Below are 21,080 nucleotides of genomic sequence, written 5' to 3'. Positions count from 1 at the left end.
AAGTCAAAGGTCGGGATGAAAGTGTGCACAGACCACCCCTGCTCGCCCTCCTTGCTCGCCCTCCTTGCACTTGTCACCCTGTGGCTCAGCTCCTGGAGACCGGCCAGGCGGTTCCCACCAGACTCCTCCCTCCCCTTCTCTACTGCTTCCCCAGTTCTAGCTTTGTTTACATTAGAAAGTAAAACATAATGATTATAGAACAATTTGAAAATTCAGAAAAGCCCATAAAGCCAAATAAAAATCACCCAGTCACACTTCCTAGAGATAATTGCTGTTAACATTTTAGTGTGTATCCATGTTATTCACACACACTCTTAAATATACAAACATTCGTATGTGACTGGGAAGAGACATACCACAGTGCCACAGTTTAAGAACTGGCTCAGGGGTAAAGAGTATGCCCGCACCGCGGGAGCTCCAGGAGACTCTGGTTCTGTCCCTCGGTCGCGAAGGTCCCCTGGAGGAGGAAATGGCAGCGCACTCCAGTACTGTTGCCTGGGAAATCCCGTGGACAGAGGAGCCTGACGGCTACAGTCCATGGAGTTGGACAGAGTCAGACACGACTGAGCGACTGAGCATGCACACACACATAGATACATCCGTGTGTATATATCTGCACACAGTATATATCCCTATATACCATATTACAAAGGTAGCAGTGACCTTTTTCCCTCATTGTTTTCCTGTGAAAAGTGAAAGTTTTAGTTGCTCAGTCATGGCTGACTCTTTGGGACCCCATGGACTGTAGCCCGTCAGGCTTCTCTGTCCAAGGGATTCTCCAGGCAAGAATAGTGGAGTGGGTTGCCATTTCCTTCTCCAAGGGTACTTCCCAACCCAGGGATCAAACCTGTGTCTCCTGCATTGCAGGCAAATTCTGTTTTGTCTGAGCCACCAGGGAATCCCATTTTCCTGTACCACCTGCATATATATTCCTTTGCTTAGCTTTTGCTCTTTAAAAATAAAGTCAATTATAGAGATATAATTTACATATATCAAAATTCACCCTTCTCTGGTGTATAGTTTGTGTTTGGACATAGTCATGTAAATGCTACCACTACCTCAGTTCAGTTCAGTCGCTCAGTCGTGTCCTACTCTTTGCGACACCATGAACCGCAGCATGCCAGGCCTCCCTGTCAATCACCAACACCCGGAGTTCACCCAAATTCATGTCCATTGAGTTGGTGAGGCCTCTCAACCATCTCATCCTGTCATCCCCTTCTCCTCCTGCCCTCAATCTTTCCCAGCATCAGGGTCTTTTCAAATGAGTCAGCTCTTCACATCAAGTGGCCAAAGTATTGGAGTTTCAGCTTCAACATCAGTCCTTCCAATGAACACCAGGACTGATCTCCTTTAGGATGGACTGGTTGGATCTCCTTGCAGTCCAAGGGATTCTCAAGAGTCTTCTCCAACACCACAGTTCAAAAGCATCAATTCTTCAGTGCTCAGCTTTCTTTATAGTCCAACTCTCACATCCATACATGACTACTGGAAAAACCATAGCCTTGACTAGACAGACCTTTGTTGACAAAGTAACGGCTCTGCTTTTTACTATTCCGTCTGGGTTGGTCATAACTTTCCTTCCAAGCAGAAAGCGTCTTTTAATTTCATGGCTGCAATCACCATCTGCGGTGATTTTGAAGCCCCCAAAAATAAAGTCAGCTGCTGTTTCCCCATCTATTTGCTATGCAGTGATGGGAGCAGATGCCATGATCTTAGTTTTCTGAATGTTGAGCTTTAAGCCAACTTTGTCACTCTCCTCTTTCACTTTCATCAAGAGGCTTTTTTTAGTTCCTCTTCACTTTCTGCCATAAGGGTGGTGTCATCTGCATATCTGAGATGATTGATATTTCTCCTGGTAATCTTGATTCCAGCTTGTGCTTCTTCCAGCCCATTGTTTCTCATGATGTACTCTGCATATAAGTTAAATAAGCACAGTGACAATATACAGCCTTGATGTACTCCTTTTCCTATTTGGAACCAGTCTGTTGTTCCATGTCCAGTTCTAATTGTTGCTTCCTGACCTGCATACAGGTTTCTCAAGAGACAGGTCAGGTGGTCTGGTATTCCCATCTCTTGATGAATTTTCCACAGTTTGTTGTGATCCACACAGTCAAAGGCTTTGGCATAGTCAATAAAGTGGAGATAGATGTTTTTCTGCAACTCTCTTGCTTTTTGGATGATCCAGCAGATGTTGGCAATTTGATCTCTGGTTCCTCTGCCTTTTCTAGAACCAGCTTGAACATCTGGAAGTTCACAGTTCATATATTGCTGAAGCCTGGCTTGGAGAATTTTGAGCATTACTTTACTAGCATGTGAGATGAGTGCAATTGTGCGGTAGTTTGAGCATTCTTTGGCATTGCGTTTCTTTGGGATTGGAATGAAAACTGACCTTTCCCAGTCCTGTGGCCACTGCTGAGTTTTCCAAATTGGCTGGCATATTGAATGCAGCACTTTCACAGCATCATCTTTCAGGATTTGAAATAGCTCAACTGGAATTCCATCACCTCCACTAGCTTTGTTCGCAGTGATGCTTCCTAAGGCCCACTTGACCTTGTATTCCAGGATGTCTGCTACCTGCATATAGAATATTTCCACTGCCCCAAAAAGTTACCTCATGCTTCTTTGTAGTCACTAGTCCCTTCTCCTCTTCCCCAGATTCTTATAACCACTAATCTCATTTGCCTCTTGTAGTTTTGCCTTTGGTTTTCCCTGGTAGCTCAGCTGGTAAAGAATCTGCCTGTAATTCAGGAGACCCTGGTTTGATTCCTGGGTCTGGAAGATCCCATGGAGAAGGGATAGGCAACCCACTCCAGTATTCTTGGGCTTCCCCAGTGGCTTGGACAGTAAAGAATCCACCTGCAATGTGGGAGTCCTGGGTTTGATCCCTGGGTTGGGAAGATCTGCTGGAGGAGGGCATGGCAGCCCACTCCAGTATTCTCGTCTGGAGAATCCGCAGGAGAGAGGAACCTGGTGGGCTATAGTCCATGGTGTTGCAGAGCTGGACACGACTGAGCAACTAAGCACAGCACAGCACAGTTTTGCCTTTTTAGAGTGTCATACACGGAAATATATCACTTTTTGTGTCTGGCATAATGTCCTCCTAACAATCGCACTACAACAGGATAAAGTAGCTACTGCCTAGACGGGTGAGGACTCTTACTTTACAGGGACACGGCGAGCCGGAGGAAACGATACCTGCGTGTGCTGTGTGCTCTCTGGGGCAGTGTCGTGGCGCGTCCTCCAGGAGAGCCATCATGTTACTGAGGCACGCTCTTCCTCTGATGTCTTTGAGTCAGGAAGACTGGTTACCTCCTTGATTGTCCCAGTTCTTTGTCCTTAAATCTTTACTGCTTAGCAGAAGTCATCAAAATCATTTGAATATACAGTGTAATGATCCTATTCTTGAAGGAGTATACTCTGTGCCAGCTTAGTAACTACAGCTTGCCTATTGCTCCATCAATAGCTTTTTTAAAGTTTCTTAATTTTCTAGGTAGTGGTGGAAGATATTCTTCATAGTTAGACTTTTTTTTTTTCTCTTAAATCCATGTATTTCTATAGTGTTCCCTTTTATGAGTTGCTTTTTTTTTTCTCTTAAATCCATGTATTTCTATAGTGTTCCCTTTTATGAATTGCTTTTTTTTCCCTCTTAAATCCATGTATTTCTATAGTGTTCCATTTTATGAATTGCTTAACAGTCGAAGTGTGTGTTTTCAAAATAAATACATTTTCTGTATACCATAACTATCCATTAGGTTTCCCCCATCACCCCCTACCCCAGTGAAGCTTCTTATAAAATTTGAGAGTTAAAACTGAATCAGCTCTTACGTTGATAATGAGGAGGTTTGTACTCAGCCTCCTTTTTTGGCTGCAGATAGAACGTACGCTTGTGTGAGCAGTGAGGCGCTTTAAGTGGAAGCATAGGTGCGCATAGAAGGCGAGCGTCCTCTGTGAGCGCCCTCAGCTTGGGCAGCACAGTCAACACTTTGGTGACTGGCGCCCAAGTTATTTTTTCCTCTGGATAATACATACATAGTGTGTTATTATTATTTAAATATGTAACTGCTGTAGGGATGACATCACTCACAGATTCTGATTGGCTAATTTCCTTTCCAGTAGTCTTCCTGGGAGATGACCGGTGCTCTCTCTATTTTCTATGTGTCAAAACCAGACTCTGCACTTGGAGACCTAGATACTCTACCTGGAGAAAACTGCTGTGATTCTGACTGCTAGACCTGTGTGGTTCCTGTTTGTCCCATGGTTTTGCTATGTTTTTAGACCACAGATCAGATCAGTCGCTCAGTCGTGTCCGACTCTTTGCCACCCCATGAATCGCAGCATACCAGGCTTCCCTGTCCATCACCAACTCCCGGAGTTCACTCAGACTCATGTCCATCGAGTCAGTGATGCCATCCAGCCATCTCATCCTCTGTCGTCCCCTTCTCCTCTTGCCCCCAATCCCTCCCAGCATCAGAGTCTTTTCCAATGAGTCAACCCTTCACATGAGGTGGCCAAAGTACTGGAGTTTCAGCTTTAGCATCATTCCTTCCAAAGAAATCCCAGGGCTGATCTCCTTCAGAATGGACTGGTTGGGTCTCCTTGCAGTCCAAGGGACTCTCAGGAGTCTTCTCCAACACCACAGTTCAAAAGCATCCATTCTTCGGTGCTCAGCCTTCTTCACAGTCCAACTCTTCCATCCATACATGACCACTGGAAAAACCATAGCCTTGACTAGACGGACCTTTGTTGGCAAAGTAATGTCTCTGCTTTTGAATATGCTATCTAGGTTGGTCATAACTTTCCTTCCAAGGAGTAAGTGTCTTTTAATTTCATGGCTGCAGTCACCATCTGTAGTGATTTTGGAGCCCAGAAAAATAAAGTCTGACACTGTTTCCACTGTTTCCCCATCTATTTCCCATGAAGTGATGGGATACTATTTAATAATAATGTCTTAACTGCCTATGACTTGGCACAAAGATAAGGAGGTGCTGATATTTAGGGGATTTAACAGACAGTCTCAGCTTTCTAAAGGACGGATTGAGGATTACTCTGGAGCTTCTGTGGAGGTGGTGGTTTGGGGGAAATGCCCAGGCTGCCTCTCAGGGCGTGTGTTTCGCGTGACTCCTGGGAGCGCTGTTCTGGCCGGGTTGTGCTCCAGGGGTGCAGTCACGCAGAACACTGTGAGAGCAGCACCTCTGGGGTGTGCAGTGCAGGAGTGCTGCTCAGCTGTACATGGTTTTGTTTTGAAATTAACATAGATGGGACATTTGTGTGTTTTTCAGTATGTGTTTGATTAAAAATGCTGTTTTTGTTTTAAAGACAGGGTAGATTTTCTGTGAAGCCTAAGTATCAGGTCCTTCAATTTTATGGCCCCCTTTCAAGGTCTTGGGAGGGGTGATAGCAATTTTATATTTGTAATTTTATATATTTGTTTTTCCTCAAAGAGGGCCCCCAGTTTTCTGAGATGCAAGGCCCACAAATCTGCATCTGCCTTTGGGCCTTCCTTCATAGAAGGAACCTGAGCATTTGAGGGGCTGAGGGGTCCTGATGCTCCTGAAACTTAGACTTACTTAACTTTGTGGTCAATTTGCCCCTGGTTTTTGAACATGCCTTTTCAAATGGCTTTATTTCTACTTAGTTGCATATTAAGTACATGGAATCATACACACATGAGTGGGAGAAAGATAATTCAGAACTTGCTTAGGACGCATCACAGTGGTGCTCCCAGTCGCTGTTGTAGAGAGCCTGTGGACGGGGCGTCCTGGGGGCCAGGTGGCTTTTCTTCCGACGTGGACACTGCAGACCCTTGCTGGCATCTCCTCTCCCTCTGCCTGCAGATCCGCGGCACAGACAGAAGCAACGGGCGGGAGCTGCACATCGCGTACCGGCACGGCGAGCACTATGACAGCGTGCGCAGGCTCAACGACAACTCAGAGGCGCCCGCACGCCTGCAGACGGAGGTGAGCGGGGCCGGCGTCCTCTGCTCTCAGCCCCGCGGGGACCCTGTCGGGGGCTCCGTGCCCTGGAGCCAGAAGCCAGGCACGTTTTCATAGAAAGCTGCCTCTAAGAATCTGTGGGCTTGTTTTTTTTTATGAAGCTTTGTTCATTTGGGTGAGGGCAGTGGATAAAATTGTCCTTCTTCTGCTTTCCCTCACAGTGATGGCTGCGGTTGCATGAATATAATTTAGAGAAACTTTTAAAATTACTTCCATGCTTTAAAATTCATTCATGCTTCATATCTAAAATTTGGAAACTATAGAAAAAGTAAAGAAGAGAATAAAACATAGCACAGAATCAGCATTTTTGTAACTGTTTTCGTATTTGTATAGCTTTTCCCCATTATTTCATATGTCTTTCCTCACATGATTAGACACTTTCTTTGTAATTTAAAAAAGTACAGTGAAGGTCACTCTGTCGCCCTGTTCACCTCTCTGGTGACAGTGGATACGGCCACTGTTCTTAGTGCATCACAGAATTGCCTAGAGGAGTTTACATATCAGACATCACGGGGGTGTGTGCATGTGGTCTAGCTTTGCTAGAATGCGCTCCCCTCATCCACAGTCGTGGCATCCTCTGCATAGTGTTCTGCGCTGCACGTTTCAAATGGAACATATCTCGGAGTTTAACTCATAGCAGGACGTAAGAAACTTCCTACATCTTTTTAAACGGCTCCGTAGTTATTTAGTGTGTGGTTGCATTATAATGTGCTTAAGTAGGCCCTTCGATGGACTCTTAGATGGCTTTCAAACTTGGTTTTACAAACAACATACAGGGCCTTATATGCATGTCTTTTCACACACACGCGGGTGTGTTTGTGGAATAAGTTCCTAGAAGATTCTTCCCGCGTCGGAGGAAGTGTGTGTTTATGACTTGCTCGGCATTGCCAAGTTGCTCTCTGCAGCCATCTTACCCGTCTGCCCTCCCACTCGCAATGTGTCTCTTCTGTACCTTTGCCGACACAGTGTGTTACCAAGTTTTTAAATCTGTGTCACTCAGGGAAAAAATCCTAACATGATTTTAATTTCTATTTTTCTTATTAATGAGCTTATACATCTTTTCTTGTGTTTAAAACCGGTTTGTACTTTGTTGTGTGTGAACTGTGTGCATACTCTTTATTTTTTTTCTGTTCAGTCTTAATGATTTTTGGGAAATCCTTTATGTACTAGGGAAATTAGCCTCTATTTGTGGTATGAGTTCCAAAATTTTTTTCAGTCTGTTATCTTTTTATTCTTTCTCATATTGTCTTTGCTATGAAGGAATTTTGGATTTTTATGTGGTTAAATTTATCTCATTTTCAAGACATCAGGTAAATGTCTTCTGGGTTTTGGGTCATAATTAGGAAGCTCTTTCCCATTCTGAGTTTAAAAAGAATTTTCACATAGCTTATTTTAGTACTTCTGTATGTTCATTTTTTAAAAGAAAATTAGGTCATGTCTCTATTTGGTACTTACATTGATATACAGATGTGAGTGTATGGATTCAACTGTATTTTTCCTTGTTGTTACTTACTTGAGCCCAAACTGTTTATTTTTATAATTATACATCTTTTTCTCCATTGATTTAGCTTGCTGCTTTTTCCATATACTAAATTCCCATATGTAGTTGGGTCTATTTCTAGACATTGATTCTATTCCACTGTTTTTTTCTGTTCAGATGTTCATGTGTTCATTGTTTTAATTAAGAAAGTATATTTTAAAATCTAGTAGAATTTTTCACCCATCATTACTTTCTTTTTTTATGGTTGCCTGTATATTTTTGCTTTTTTGTTTTATATATGACTGTTAGAATAAGTTTGTCTAGCTAAAAAGTCCTGGTAGTATTTCCTTTTATTGTAGTCTCATTAAATTAACAAACAAGCAGACACTGACATCTGTATGATGTTGGATCTTCCTAGCCGGGAACCTGGTGATCTTTTTGTTTGATTGACTGTTTTCGGTTATCTGCAGGAGCATTTTTTTCATATAGATCTATCCCATTTTTTGCTGACCTTACTCTTAGATGTTTTGTGCTTTCTGTTCCTTTTCTAAGGAAAGGGTCTTTTTTTCCTTTACATTTGTAGGTATGAAATTTGATAACAAAATATTAGTTATGGATATACTCAGCTAGCCTACAGAGTTTTCTTTCTTTTTAATTGAGGTAAAGTTCACATAACATAAAATTCACCATTTTCATGTGTACAATTCCGTGGCACTGAATACACCCACAAAGCTGAATAAACACTTCCTCCATCCAGTTCCACCCCATCAACACCCCACAAGAAAGCCTGGTGCCCATTAAGCAGTTACTGCCCATTGCTTTTCAGCCCCAGCCCCCTCCAGTCTACTTTCTGTCTCTGGTTTTACTTTTTCTGGACATTTTTTATAAATGGAATCACACTCTGTGTGGCTTTTCAGGTCTGGCTTTCTTCAGCGTGATGTTTTTAGGCTCATCCACGTCACTGCACATATCATTACTTAGTTCCTTTGCAGGGTCGAGCAGTACTCCCATTTTATTGATACACCACACTTTGTTATCCTTTCATCTGTTGATGGGCATTTGAGTTGTTGCTGTTCTTTGGCTGCTGTGAATAGTGCTGCTGTGGTTATTTGGGTGTAGTATTTGTTTGAGTACCTGTTCTTAACGTTTGGGTGTGCAGTTGACCTTTGAACAAGGGGTCAGGGGCACCAGGGGTGCACAGCTGAAACTCTGAGTGTAACTTGCAGTTCACTTGCAGGGCTGAGCTTCTGTATCTGCAGTTCTGCACCTTAGCTTTGACCAGTGCTGAATTGTGCAGTACTGAGCTCTTTACTCCTGGGAGCGTCTGTGTGAGTGGACCTGTGCAGTCCAGGTCTGTCAGCTGGCTGTGGGAGTGAGGTGCTGGGCCCGGTGGTGACTCTGTCTTTAGCTTTTTGGGAAACTACCGCGCTGTTTTCCACAGTGCGTAGCTGTTCTGTCTCACGTTCCCACCAGCAGTGTACGCAGGGCTTCACTTTCTCTCCATCCTCACCAGCACTTGTTATGTTTCCTTCTTTCTTTTTAAAATTATGGCCAGCCTACAAGATGTGAAGTGGCATCTTGTAGTTTCGATTTTCATTCCGTAATGATTAATGGTGTGTAGCATCTTTTCATGTGCTCGTTTGCCATTTGTTTATCTTTGAAGAGATGTCTATTCAAGTCCTTTGCACGTGTTAATTGGACTTTTTGTGATTTGGTTATTGAGTTCTAAAAAGCTCTTTATATATTCTGGACACTAGATTCTTAAATGACTTTCCAGAATTCTTTTTGTTAGAAGTAGTTTTTTTGGTTTTGTTTTCTCTCTCTTGTAAAGGTGTAGAATTATCTGCAAATAGTGATAACTTTTCTTACTTTTCAGTTTTATACTTCTAATTTTTCTTTACTGGGGGGCTAATTGCATTGCTGTTCTCCAAGACATTGTTAAATAACCATGGTGGTGGTGAAGCTCCTTGTTGTGTTCCTTACTTGAGTGGGAATGAAGCTCCATTCTGTGGGTGATTTAACTACACCCACGCTCAGAAACCTGTAGTTGTTTGCAGTTATTCACCACCCTTCGTGGCGGTGGGATGAGCACTTTTACATAAATCCTTTCTGTCTGTGACATTATTTCCTTGGATAAATTTCAAAGAATCCTGATACACATAGCCAAACTGTTAGGGTAAAATTTTAGAATAGGTTTTGCTTTTTATTACACATTCTATGTGTAATAAATATACTGCCCTTATATTTATATGTGTAATAAATACACAGGAATATACTGCCCGTCGCTGGCTTCCACTTGCCCTTTTATTGGCAGAAAGCAAAAGTGTCCTTGCTTATGTTCCACTCGCTGCATTAATAGCAAGCAGACGGAGAAAGTGATCGGAAGCCATGGACGGATGACTTGAGCTTTTCTGAAATGGGCTTAGGTCATAAAGTCCTGTGGATACCAAGTGAGTGGCTCTTGGTGGCTTTAGAATTGGGACTACAGGCTCCCGTGAGTGTGGTGGTAGTACGGGAAGTTGGCGGAGTCATGCTCACCTGTGACGATCTAGTGTGGACAGGAGCTCCAGCACACCACAGCTTGCTGGTGAGCAGATAGAGCCTAGGGAAGCAGGTGAGAGTCGGGTGTGTGTCTCTGCAAGGTGAGTTGTCCTGCTGAAAGAGCTCATTGGGTGCTCGCGTAGAAGACTGATTCTGTTACTAGGCTCACAGCTCTAGAATCCAGCTGAGACAAGTGTGTGCTGCCTGAGTCAGTGGCCATTGCCAAAATGTTGGTTTCTAATGCCATTTTTGGAGAAGTCAGTGGCACCCCATTCCAGTGCTCTTGCCTGGAAAATCCCATGGACAGAGGAGCCTGGTAGGCTGCAGTCCATGGGGTCGCAAAGAGTCGGACATGACTGAGCGACTTCACTTTCATACATTGGAGAAGGAAATGGCAACCCACTCCAGTGTTCTTGCCTGGAGAATCCCAGGGATGGGGGAGCCTGGTGGGCTGCCGTCCCTTGGGTCTCGCAGAGTCGGGCACGACTGGAGCGACTTAGTAGTAGTAATGCCATTTTTACTGAACAGTTTATCCATATCTTGCACCTTCTTTTTTAAAAACAAGCTTTATTTGTGCCAGGTCTTTGCTGTGGCACGTGGGGCGTTTGATCTTCACCGCGCCTTGCAGGAGCTTCAGTTGGGGCTGTGAACTCTTGAGCTGTGGCATGTGGGAGCTAGTTCCCTGACAGGGGTCAGACCTGGGCCTGCTGCATTTAGAGTGCGGGGTCTTAGCCACAGGACCAACAAGGAAGTCCCTGGGCCTTTCTTCTTAATACTTCAAGTTGTGGCCTGGAATCTCAGTGTGTGAATGAAATTTAGCTTAGTGCTTTCTGTTCCTTTAAGATTGTTTCTGAATGTTTTTTCATATATTTGAATGTTTTGAGATGATGGAGTATTTTCCTGTATTCAAAATTCTGAACATAGGTTGCTAGAGTTCCATGATTATCACTCTTGCTGCATCCTTTAGTTTCAGATGCTTCATCAAGATGAATCAAATAAAAGAGAGAAGAGCAAGGCAAAGGGAGTCGACTCTGAAGATGACCTGCGAGATGAAGTAGAAGATGCTGTCCAGAAAGTTTGCAACGCAACTGGGTGTTCCGTTAGTATTTGTCGTGTGGTAACTGATTTAGCAGCGGTCCCTGACCTTTTTGGCACCAGGAAGTGGTTTCGTGGAAGACAGTTTTTCCACAGATCAAGGGGACCTGGGGGATGGTGGTTTTGGGATGATTCAAGTTCATTACATTTATCGTGCACTTTATTTCTAATCTAAGGCCACCGCCGATCTGATAGGACGGACTGGTCCGTGGCCTGGAGGTTGGGGATCCCAGGTTTATAGACAGGCATTGTTGAAAACCCGTCTGTACAGGTTTAACTTTTTGAGAAACTGCCACACTGTTACGGCCTCACTGTAGCATGCCAACACCTGGTGAGCCAAAGCAGGCCCATGATGTTTGTAGTTTGATTTAGTTATGTAGTGTGACTTACTGAGAGCTGTTTATTCATTTCTGTCTTGTTTTCTCCACTTTACCCAATATTGTTCAAAATCCTAAGAAAGTATGTGGATTTATTATTTTCTGACTAGTGCACTTTTGTACAAATTCACTTTATTAAACAGTTATTTCAGGTGTTCACCTTACTGAGAATATTAAGACATTTTCTAGATAGAAAGTCTTGAAACCTTGCCTCAGTTACATTGTTTTGCGTATCAAATTGTTGACGTAGAGATGGACAGGAAAGTACACCCAGGTTCTGATGTGTTCCTTTGTTTCTTTCATAGGATTTTAATTTGATAGTTCAGAACCTAGAAGCTGAAAATTATAATATTGAATCTGCGATAATTGCCATGCTGCAGATGAACCAGGGGAGAAGAAATAGTAAGTCTGTGATGATATTCTTAAGCTTTCAAGATGATTATGTTGGTGATTTTTCAAATATTTAATTTTAATATTTTTATTAATAATTGGAGAATAATTGCCTTATAATGTTGTGTTGGTTTCTGCTGCACAGCAGCATGAATAAACTATAAGTACGCATATATCCTTCCCTGATGGGGCCTCCCCTCCGCAGTCCCCCCCAGGTCCTGGGTCATCATAGGCCGCCAGGCTGAGCTCGCCGTGCTGAGCGGCGGCTGCCCGCCGGCCTCTCTGCACGAGGCGCGGCTGCCCGCCGGCCTCTCTGCGCGAGGCGCGGCTGCCCGCCGGCCTCTCTGCGCGAGGCGCGGCTGCCCGCCGGCCTCTCTGCGCGAGGCGCGGCTGCCCGCCGGCCCCTCTACAGGAGGTGGCGTGCGTATGTTAGTGTCACTCTCTCAACTCCTTTCCACAGATGGAGTCTGTCTGTGTCTCTATTCCTGCCCTGTAACTAGGTTCATCAGTGCCGTTTTTCTAGATTCCATGCGTGTGCATTAATAGATGGTATCAATTTTTCATTTTTAATCAAGTGGCAGGTAGGTAACTGCACTGCATTTATTCGTTAACAGTTGTTATTGAGCACCTTGTGTGTGCGGGCGGTTCCTGGGTGCTTGCTCTGCATCAGGAGCGTGTGCTCTGGGGGTGGGGGCAGGTGGAGGCAGGTAAGTGAATTGCATAATCATATGTAATGAAGTTGGGGTACAGGGTGCTAGGGGCTGCATGGGAAGGCCACCTAGCCAGTTTTGGAGGAGTGGACAGTGTCAGGAAGACTTATCCTTTTAGAAAGAAGATTCCATTATAATACCAAAATGATAACTGAAGTGGAATGGAGAGAAAAATTACTTTTCTAATGGAAATATTTACATTACTAGCATCAGTCAACTGGTGATAATTCAGAGTTTTTCTTTGCTTAAACTGAGTTTAATTGTATGATTCAGAGGAAGGAAAAAAATGTTAATATCTGTTTTTGCAAGTTATTTATTTTTTGAATGATTTCAGTACTCATTGCCAGACATTTTATGCCAGATACTGTTCCTGGCATTATATTAATAGTTTTCTGATTGGGTATTTTATTATCCTCCTTATATGTTTGTTGTCCCTTCTAAGAAAGCTGATCCATGTGATTTTAAAGCAGTGCCAAGCAGAGTCTGTGCTACCCCATGTGGTATATACTTGACAGGGGGCTAAGTGAGGCTGAGAAACTAAATTTAAAATTTCATTTAACTTTATTTTTAATTTAAACAGCCCCATGTGGCTAGTAGCCACTGTATTGGAGAGCACAGTTTTAGAGCTTATTTCCTTTCTACTTTAGGGGTATAAATGAAAGATTTCTCCCTAAAAATTCATGTTAAAAAGTAGTTTAAACTGATAAAGCACTCAGCTGGTAGGAAGCTGATGAGAGGACTGGTCAACGGGTTATTTTAAAATTTCTTCTCCAAATTTTACCAATAATTTCTTCCTTATGTTCCCCACTGTATTGACTTGATACTGGAATTTTGCCTCAAGGAAACTTGCTCTCCGAATGGCAGTGATTTAGGGAGCCGGGTACTTTGAGTCTTTAGCACTTGTCATGGTGTGTAACTATCCTAGGTTTTCAGTTTAACAAACCGTCTTTCTTTGAAAGATGCAGAGGAGAACCTTGAGTCCAGTGGTGGCGTGCTGACGCAGTGCGGTCCTTTATGGGAAGAGGGTGGCAGTGGCACCAGAATCCTCGGAAATCAGGGTATAAATGAAGGCAGGACTGACAACAGTAAGGCGCGGGCCAGCCCTACTGAAGAAAACAAAGCAAATAAAAACCAGCTCCCAAAGGTAGGCACGATGGGGCTGCCAGGGTAAATGGTGAGTGAGTGAGTGAGTGAGTGAGTGAGTGAGTGAGTGAGTGAGGTCACTCAGTCGGGGCTCTGTAATTTGGCAGCAGTGGCGGGAACTTGGAGCTCGTGTTCGTATGTGATTTTATTTTGATTTTATAAAGTGGTTATTGTAGGAAATATGGGGAGTGCATGGGGGAATATGATGAAGTGGAATGAAGACCCCACTTGTCCCGTTTGGACTTTGCAGTGACGCGTGGAAGGAAGTATACTCTGAGTCCCTGCTCTGTACACACAGATCGGCTCCTCCCCCTGCCTAATGTCACGGCGTGTGGGTGGCTTTCTTGTCTGATCATGTGATTGCATCCCATATGTTGTAAACGCCATCACCTTTAGCGAACACCTTGTGTATAGACCTTTGTATATTGCATTATTTGCTTGGCTAGAGTCCCAGAAGAAGAATTAATAGGTTAAAGGGCATGGAAATGTGAATCTTTTTAAGATCTTCTGGTAAGTTGTCAGATGCTTCCAAGAAAAGTTGTGCTTCTCCCTTCCCAGCCCAACACTCAGAAGCAATATGTGATGCCATGACTTTTACTGAATTTGGGACTTCTTGTTAAGATTTTTACCAGGAAGTTCTGAGCTCAGAATGTAACATAATGTAAAAAGTCACAGGCAGGGGCTGAGATGCAGTAAGCTTGTAAGGACTCTGTTAGGATCCCTGGGGCATTACGCACAGAAAGGCATCCTGGGGCATTTTTGAGCATCATCTCCAGCTGGCCTAGGGTTGATGTTTCTTTAGGTCGCTTTGACTTCTTTATGAGGAGGATGGAGTTGACTTTGCTTGCTAGCCTGGCGCGGGGGTGCACACTTGTGCTGACTCACGCGGCAGTCTCCCCTCTCAGGCCACAAACAAACAGAGGCGAGAACAGCAGCGACCAGAGAAGAAGAGACGACAGGAGGAGAGACACCGCCACAAAGCCCCGGAGAGCAGGAGCCACAGGGACAGCAACAGAAGCGAGGCCGACGCGAGCGCCCAGGTCACCTTGGTGAAGACCTTCGCGGCTCTCAGCATCTGACTCTGGCCTCCTGGGAGTTGCGAGAAGCGAGTGGAAAGCGGAGGGCTGTGTGCCAGGCTTTCCAGTGAGGCCGTCCTTTTACAGAACAAAACTCAACCCACAGAATCACTCACTGAGTTAGTTTCCTTCAAGCTGCCTCTTTTTTGTTCAGAGTTTTGTCCAGTGATGTGTTTTATTTAATGAAAGTGCAGTGAAGCCATTCATGTTCTGTGTTTAAAATACCGAGTTTTAGGGGTGGATAGTTAGGTTAAAAAAAAAACACAAAAAACTTTTAAGTGTGGTTTTATTTGTCCTGAAAATTTAGAGTTTGGTGACCCTGGGATCTTTCCTTAACACTTGGGGTGAGTTTTGCTGTAATTGTGGATGAAGTAGTTTAGATTAATTGCTAGAAATTCAGAGGACAAGTTTCCTTTGTTTCTGTTTCATTTTCAAACAGACATTAATATGCAGGATAGTTTATAAATGATCTCTAACTCAGGTACATGTTTAGAATTAACTTTCTTCTACTCCAAGTTAATCAGAGAATAATTCAGGAAATGTTTTTCCAAAGTAATGTGATAGGGAGGTTGTGGCCTGTAGTCAGGGTGGCAGTTAAAGAACCGCGTTTCTCTTCCTGATGGTGATGTTCAGATGGGATTGCAGGCACTGCCGGTTCGTTTGTACTCAAGCCATATGATAAATGGGCCTGACTGTTAATTAGGCCTGGGCCTTGCTGGAAGGTTGGTCGTGTTGCTGAGTGTTTGATACTTGCTTCTTGGTGGTAAGAAGGTGTTGCGTGACGGCTTATGATACAGGTCTGGGATTGTGAAAGCATGCAGTCCAGAATCCGTAGTTGAGAAGGGAAAGATCACGAGAGTCTGAGGTTTTGCACAGGAGGAGTCTGAAGAGTTCTTTTTGTTTTGTATGGAGAGAGTGTCTGGAAGACTTGCTAAGGTCTTTCATGTTCACATTTTTAAGTGAGTGACTGTCTTTTCTTTCTTGCTGTTCTAGATTTAGAGAGATTCCTTCAGAGGAAAAGTAACTTGAGCTGTTGCTTAATTTGTTAGTATTGTGAAAATGAAATCCCATAAAGTGCTGCACTTTCTTCTTTCTAGTTAAGCCCTTTTAGGGATTTTGCTCTTGGAAAAACTCTCCAGCACCCTCTGGAAGTCGTCAGGGACTTAGGTTAGACCAGCTGGGCTGAGAAAGCACTGTGGCTGAGGCCCTGCCGTGGCTGCACAGTGCTGAAATAGTCGGGTTTGGGCAGTGGGAAGGCGTCGTTCCTCAAACTGAGTTAGATGGATGTGAACTTTAAAACTGACCCTTCAAATGGCCAATCTTGGACTGTTTTTGCCTTTTGAGGACCTGGTATTGGAAGAAATAATATATGCTGAACTGAAAGGTGAACTACTGGTTTTCTCCTCCATCTCAGATTTCAAAATTACAAGAGTTCCAAGGCAAACGGAAAACGATAAGAAGGTTTTGACATGTATAGACATAGCATTGTGTGGGCTGCCCTTGGATTCAGCGGATTGTCTTTATCAGCAGGTGATTTGCTTTCTTTGGTTTTGATTATGTATTTTAATTTTCTGTTTGTTGGACTTCGGTAACTTTTCATGGTTGGAGCCTCAGTAGTCTCTTGGAGGTGCCCCCAGGACACGCTGGTACAGTACCTCAACCTGGCAGGTTTAGAAACGGCATAGCATTTTTTCTTTGCACACTGCAGAGTGTGAGTAAGAGCTTCTGGCGCTCCGCGCGAAGAGGTGAGCCGTCTCTGTTGCCTCGCCGTCTCCAAGGGAGCACGGGCCAGTGCTTCAGGCCCTGTTCTCCTGGCTTCCACTGTGGCTGAGCATCTGAGTGGGCACTGTTTCTTCAATGTTTGTACTGTAAGGATTCAGGAGACCAGATCCTCTCACACGATTAAGCAGTTAGGAGTCTGAAATAGCTGAGGGAGACCCATCATCAGAAGTAGTAGGATTGCTTTATTTTACATGGTAAAGATCGTGGCCTTGGGCTCTGTTGGGTTTTAGAAGTTGCTAAAGAGTTACTATAGAATATTGGGTGCATTTATTTATGAATTACCTAATTCTGAGGATGCGCTTCGCCTTGTCTTGGGTAAAGTAACTGGTTTTAAAAACTAATCTACTGGCTTCAGTAATTTTCTTTTATTACTATTTCACAGTTTTCCAGTTATAATTGATCTGTGTTCAGTATGTTAATTATTAGGGATGGGGTACATGTATCCAACTGTAGTGATATCTTCTAGCTAAGGGTTTAACTGTAAACCTCACTGCCTCTGTCCCACCAGAGTATGAGGTAGATGGAACCCATGTGGTGGCTGGTGGCCTTGGTAGGCTCTGGAGAACCCCCTTATTGGCAGCCAGGTGGGGGCCTGGCGTGTTTGTTGGTCCTGGGCTGACTGGTCAGTGCTGGTCACCCAGTGCAGTTACTCAGGGGCACTGCATAGTGAGGAGTGAAGTTTTCTTAACCTCTGTGACTGTTAGATGTTTGTTCTGTGGGATTGTCTTGGTAGCTTTGGTCAGGAGAAAGGGGATGGGGTGGTAGTCCATAGCTTCTTACTTGTCTTATAAGCTGTACATAAAAGTTTTACGAATTTTTTTTAAAAAAAGATTTTTCTTAAAGGTCAAAATAAGAAAATTATAGTGGCAACAGCTTTGTACTAGAGAGGTAGATGCATTAAAACAGCATAGAACCATAACTTCTAAATTAATATAGTTGCCACCAGGAGATGTTAGAGAGAAGTTGTGTATGTATATTTGATTTTTCAATAATAGCGTAGGTTTTTAGGAGTGAAGTCTGGCTGAAGAATTGTGGCAGAAAGGAGTCTCAAGGGTCGAGCTTGTCTGTGGTTCCCCTGTAAGCTCTAAACACACTTCCACACCCCGTGTGATTCTGGGAGCTGGTGAAGTGGGAGCTCTGCTGTGGGGCAGCTGGGGCCGGGCTTGGAGGGGGTGGTTCCTGATGTGCCGCCTCCCTGCCCAGGGAGCTCTGCCGGCGGGAGACGCCGGCGGGGCGCCGCGCCGTGTTCCGTGGGTGGGATCAGGACTTGGTGCGGGGCCGTGCCTGCCTCGTGGGAGTCCCTGTCCTGAGTGTGCGGTCTCTCTCACTCTGAGAAGCTCTCTAGACTGCCTGGGCGTTACCAGGTCCACAGGGAATGCCGTCAGTTTACCTCTGTGAGACGTTCAACCCAGAGCGTGCAGTCGGCTGAAGGAAACTCGGGTTCCTCGTCAGGGCTGACTCACACTCAGCCTGGCCAGAAGGGTCGGTGTGGGCGGCGTGACGGGGGAGCTTCTTGCTTTTGGTGCCGTGGCCCTCTGGCTCCACTTGGGATAGACGCGTAGCTCTTCACCTTTTTACCTCAAGGCTCTGTCTCTCTGTGGGAAACCTTTAGACTCAGAGTCTGATGCAGTCTTTTTGTTTATTTTTGTTTGTTTTGGCGTTTTCATCATTCACTGTTTCGTTCATCTCAGCTTTCAGAACAAGCGTTGCTCAGACTCTGGGGCCTTCCGACGGTTGTTCTGAGGCGATTTGATAATGGCACTTTCCACAAGGTGTGTCTTTCTGACTCTAAAGCAAACTGTATGTTTCCACTGATGTTGTTAAGTTGAAGATCTCGATTTTAAATGATAGCTGATCTTCTGCCGTCACCTACGAGAGAGGGGACGGACAGTTGATTTGCAGCAGAGACACTGAGCAGCAGTCACGAAGTACGTGCACAGAACTGAACTCAGAAGGTGCCCCCAGAACCCGGCCCTGGGCAGGATTTGGGCCTTGTCCACTGCCTGTCCCCATGTGTCCAGGGTAACATGCCCTGTGAAAATCTCAGGCTCTTATCCATTTCCTCAGAGGGATTGCCTTCTAGAGTCCTGCTCCTGTAGTTCAAACTACTTTGTAACTCGATTAAAATGTTCAGCATCCTTGCAGAGTTACTCGAGAAGGAGCTGATCCAGTGAAGGATAATTTCTGTGAAAGCGCGAACGTGTGTGGTGACCTTGCTGTGAGCAGGGCGTCCCTCGGTCCAGACCCGCTGGTGCTCGCTGTGCTGCAGCGCCGGGCGGTCACGACCACTGGGCGAAAGCTTGGCGGCCCAGCCTCCTGCTCCCATCTCGGCATCCACCGGGGCACCGTTGCCAGCCGTCGTGATGGGGGTTTGAGTATGGCCCCAGGCCTCGGCCTGCGTGCCGATCCCTCGGTCACAGCTGAGGAGTGTGGCTGGGGCTCCTCCCCTGGTTCATCTTCTGGGGGGAACGGCCCTCGGCCTCCCTGGAGCGACCCTTCCAGCATTCACCAGCAGCGAGCACCGTGAGAAGGGAGGAGCCAGGAGCCTGACAGCAGACCTCTGTGTTCCCCGTGCCAACGGGGAAGCGCTGGTGGGCGTTAGTCCTCTTGACGAGGGGAGGGCAGGTGGGTCTGTGGAGAACACCGGAGCCCCTGTGGCTCAGCCACCTTCTCTTTTTCTCCTAATTGCACTATACTTGCTCTCGCTGCAGTCTGGAGATACCCAAGACCTCTGTGGGGTTGTGACCCAGAGACTTAGCAAGTCTCGCCTTATCAGTGGAGCTCGACAGGGAGAAATGTGACCATTGTCTGATGTCTGCAGTTCATTTCTTCCTTCTTTCCTTGCATTGTGTTACTCTGAACCGTTTTGTTTTTATTTACCAAAGTACTGTACTTGGCTATTTGCAGTGTTTCCAAAACCAAATATTTTCCTTTTTTGTGTTTTTAATCTTCAATACTTGGTGCAATAGAAGCTGCAAAGATGTGCCACTTTATCTACGAAACGGAGTTTTGTACACCAATAAATTCTAGTTTAAAGACAGAGTTTCGAGTTGTCTTTGTCACTGTCTGACCGCCGTTTGACGGCACGAGATGGAGAGCCTGCCGGTCCTTCTCAGAGACTTTGCAGGAAACTGGGCCTGTTGTGCCCGTGGACAGTCGTTTGGGATATCACTGAGCTTAAGCATCTGATTGCAGCTTCCGTCCAGGTGAGTGTGGCCGCGCACATGGGGGGCCCTCCTCCTCTTTCCGCCTGGTGTCTAAGAAGGTCTCTCATAGTTAGCAGTTGTCTAAATAAAGAGCAGCTGTCTTTTGGCTGCCCCGAGGGTTTCTCTAGAACTCTGGGGCTTGGTTTGACCCCATTCCAGGAGGGATCGCCTTCCCCCAGACACACGTGGGCAGCAGTGACTGCACAGGTTACCTGAAGAGGTGCTCGTGACGGGGAGGGGCAGGTGGCCACAGAGCGCCGGACGGACGGGACCCCTGGGCGAGACCAACGGGGCCGGTCCCGAGGCCAAGGTTGCTGCCGTCTGGCCAGCCGCATCGCAGCCTTGTGGTTTTGGCCTCTGGGTTCCTGCCTGATCTTGTTCTGTGTGCTCATCAAGCAGCCTGTGGATGGGCCCCACGGTACCTCGACACCGAAAGGGCTCTGCTGCCACCCTGGGTGGGCGAGGCCTCCAGCAGCTGGCGAGGCCGTCCCTTCCCTCTCGGTCACTGTCCTCCCCGTGCGGTTTGCCTCGCTCCATGACCCGGAGACCTTGGGGTCCACAGATACTATCCAGTTCCTGAGCCCACGAGGCCCAGACGCCGGACCCTGCTCACCGACTGAGAATCTCTGAAAGATTTGCTAGGACCAGAGTGCTGCCCCATGTAGGGGTCTGTCCCCCCACCCCAGGCGGAGAACGTCCATGGCCTCCTTGCTGCTGTTCCTCAGTGGTTCACCTGGGGCTGGGGGCCGGGGGCCGCCTGCTGGGCTGCGTGGTGGTCCTGGGGCTTCCTGCCTGGGTCTTGGTGACCCGAGAGGTCGGGTGAGTCTGCAAGGGCAGAAGTGTCCTCAGGCCTCAGAGGGGACAATGAAAGGAATACAGTTTGTTGTTTATGTTTTCCTCCAGGCTACAGCCTTGCTGACTCCGCATGAGTGAGAGTTTATGGTACCAAAGACTGAGATGCCATAAGGGGAAAGTGGCTGTTCCCATGTCCCCTCTTGGTAACTGGCCATGGTTGTCTAGAAGAAAGCAGGGTTGGAAAACCCAGCATTAAAGTTACCTGTTCCCCAGATGGGCAGAAAGTGCATGTCAGCCTTGAGATACAGCCAAGGTTTGTCATAAATGCTCTGCTCCAGTATGGGTTAGGCTGGACTGCTGGACAGAGCGGGCACTCAGACGGCAGCGATGCAGTGATTTAGAACTTTGTACATTAAATAGGATCTAGAGCAATCCTGCTGATTCATGGATTCTAGTTTGGCAGCAGAAAAACTTCCGTCTTGGAGAAACTTG

General features: G+C 45.7%; 1 protein-coding gene across 3 annotated transcripts in view; it reads left to right on the top strand.

Moving 5' to 3' along the window:
- OTUD3 (OTU deubiquitinase 3) overlaps positions 1–19,629 on the top strand; it is a 34,184-nt gene extending 14,555 nt beyond the window's left edge. For 2 of the 3 annotated variants that reach the window (XM_055574275.1, XM_055574277.1), the window contains exons 4-8: positions 5,835–5,957; positions 10,982–11,113; positions 11,792–11,888; positions 13,546–13,730; positions 14,622–19,629. In XM_055574275.1, the coding sequence (XP_055430250.1) occupies positions 5,835–5,957; positions 10,982–11,113; positions 11,792–11,888; positions 13,546–13,730; positions 14,622–14,876 (792 nt within the window). In that variant the 3' untranslated portion in view covers positions 14,877–19,629. The remainder of the gene's footprint in view (positions 1–5,834; positions 5,958–10,981; positions 11,114–11,791; positions 11,889–13,545; positions 13,731–14,621) is intronic. The other variant, XM_055574276.1, reaches the window with a different exon arrangement.
- Positions 19,630–21,080: the final 1,451 nt, after the last annotated feature.

The sequence above is a fragment of the Bubalus kerabau genome, chromosome 3, assembly GCF_029407905.1.
Source record: "Bubalus kerabau isolate K-KA32 ecotype Philippines breed swamp buffalo chromosome 3, PCC_UOA_SB_1v2, whole genome shotgun sequence".
In the NCBI taxonomy this organism is placed as follows: Eukaryota; Metazoa; Chordata; class Mammalia; order Artiodactyla; family Bovidae; genus Bubalus; species Bubalus kerabau.
This window is presented reverse-complemented; position numbering and strand designations above follow the sequence as displayed.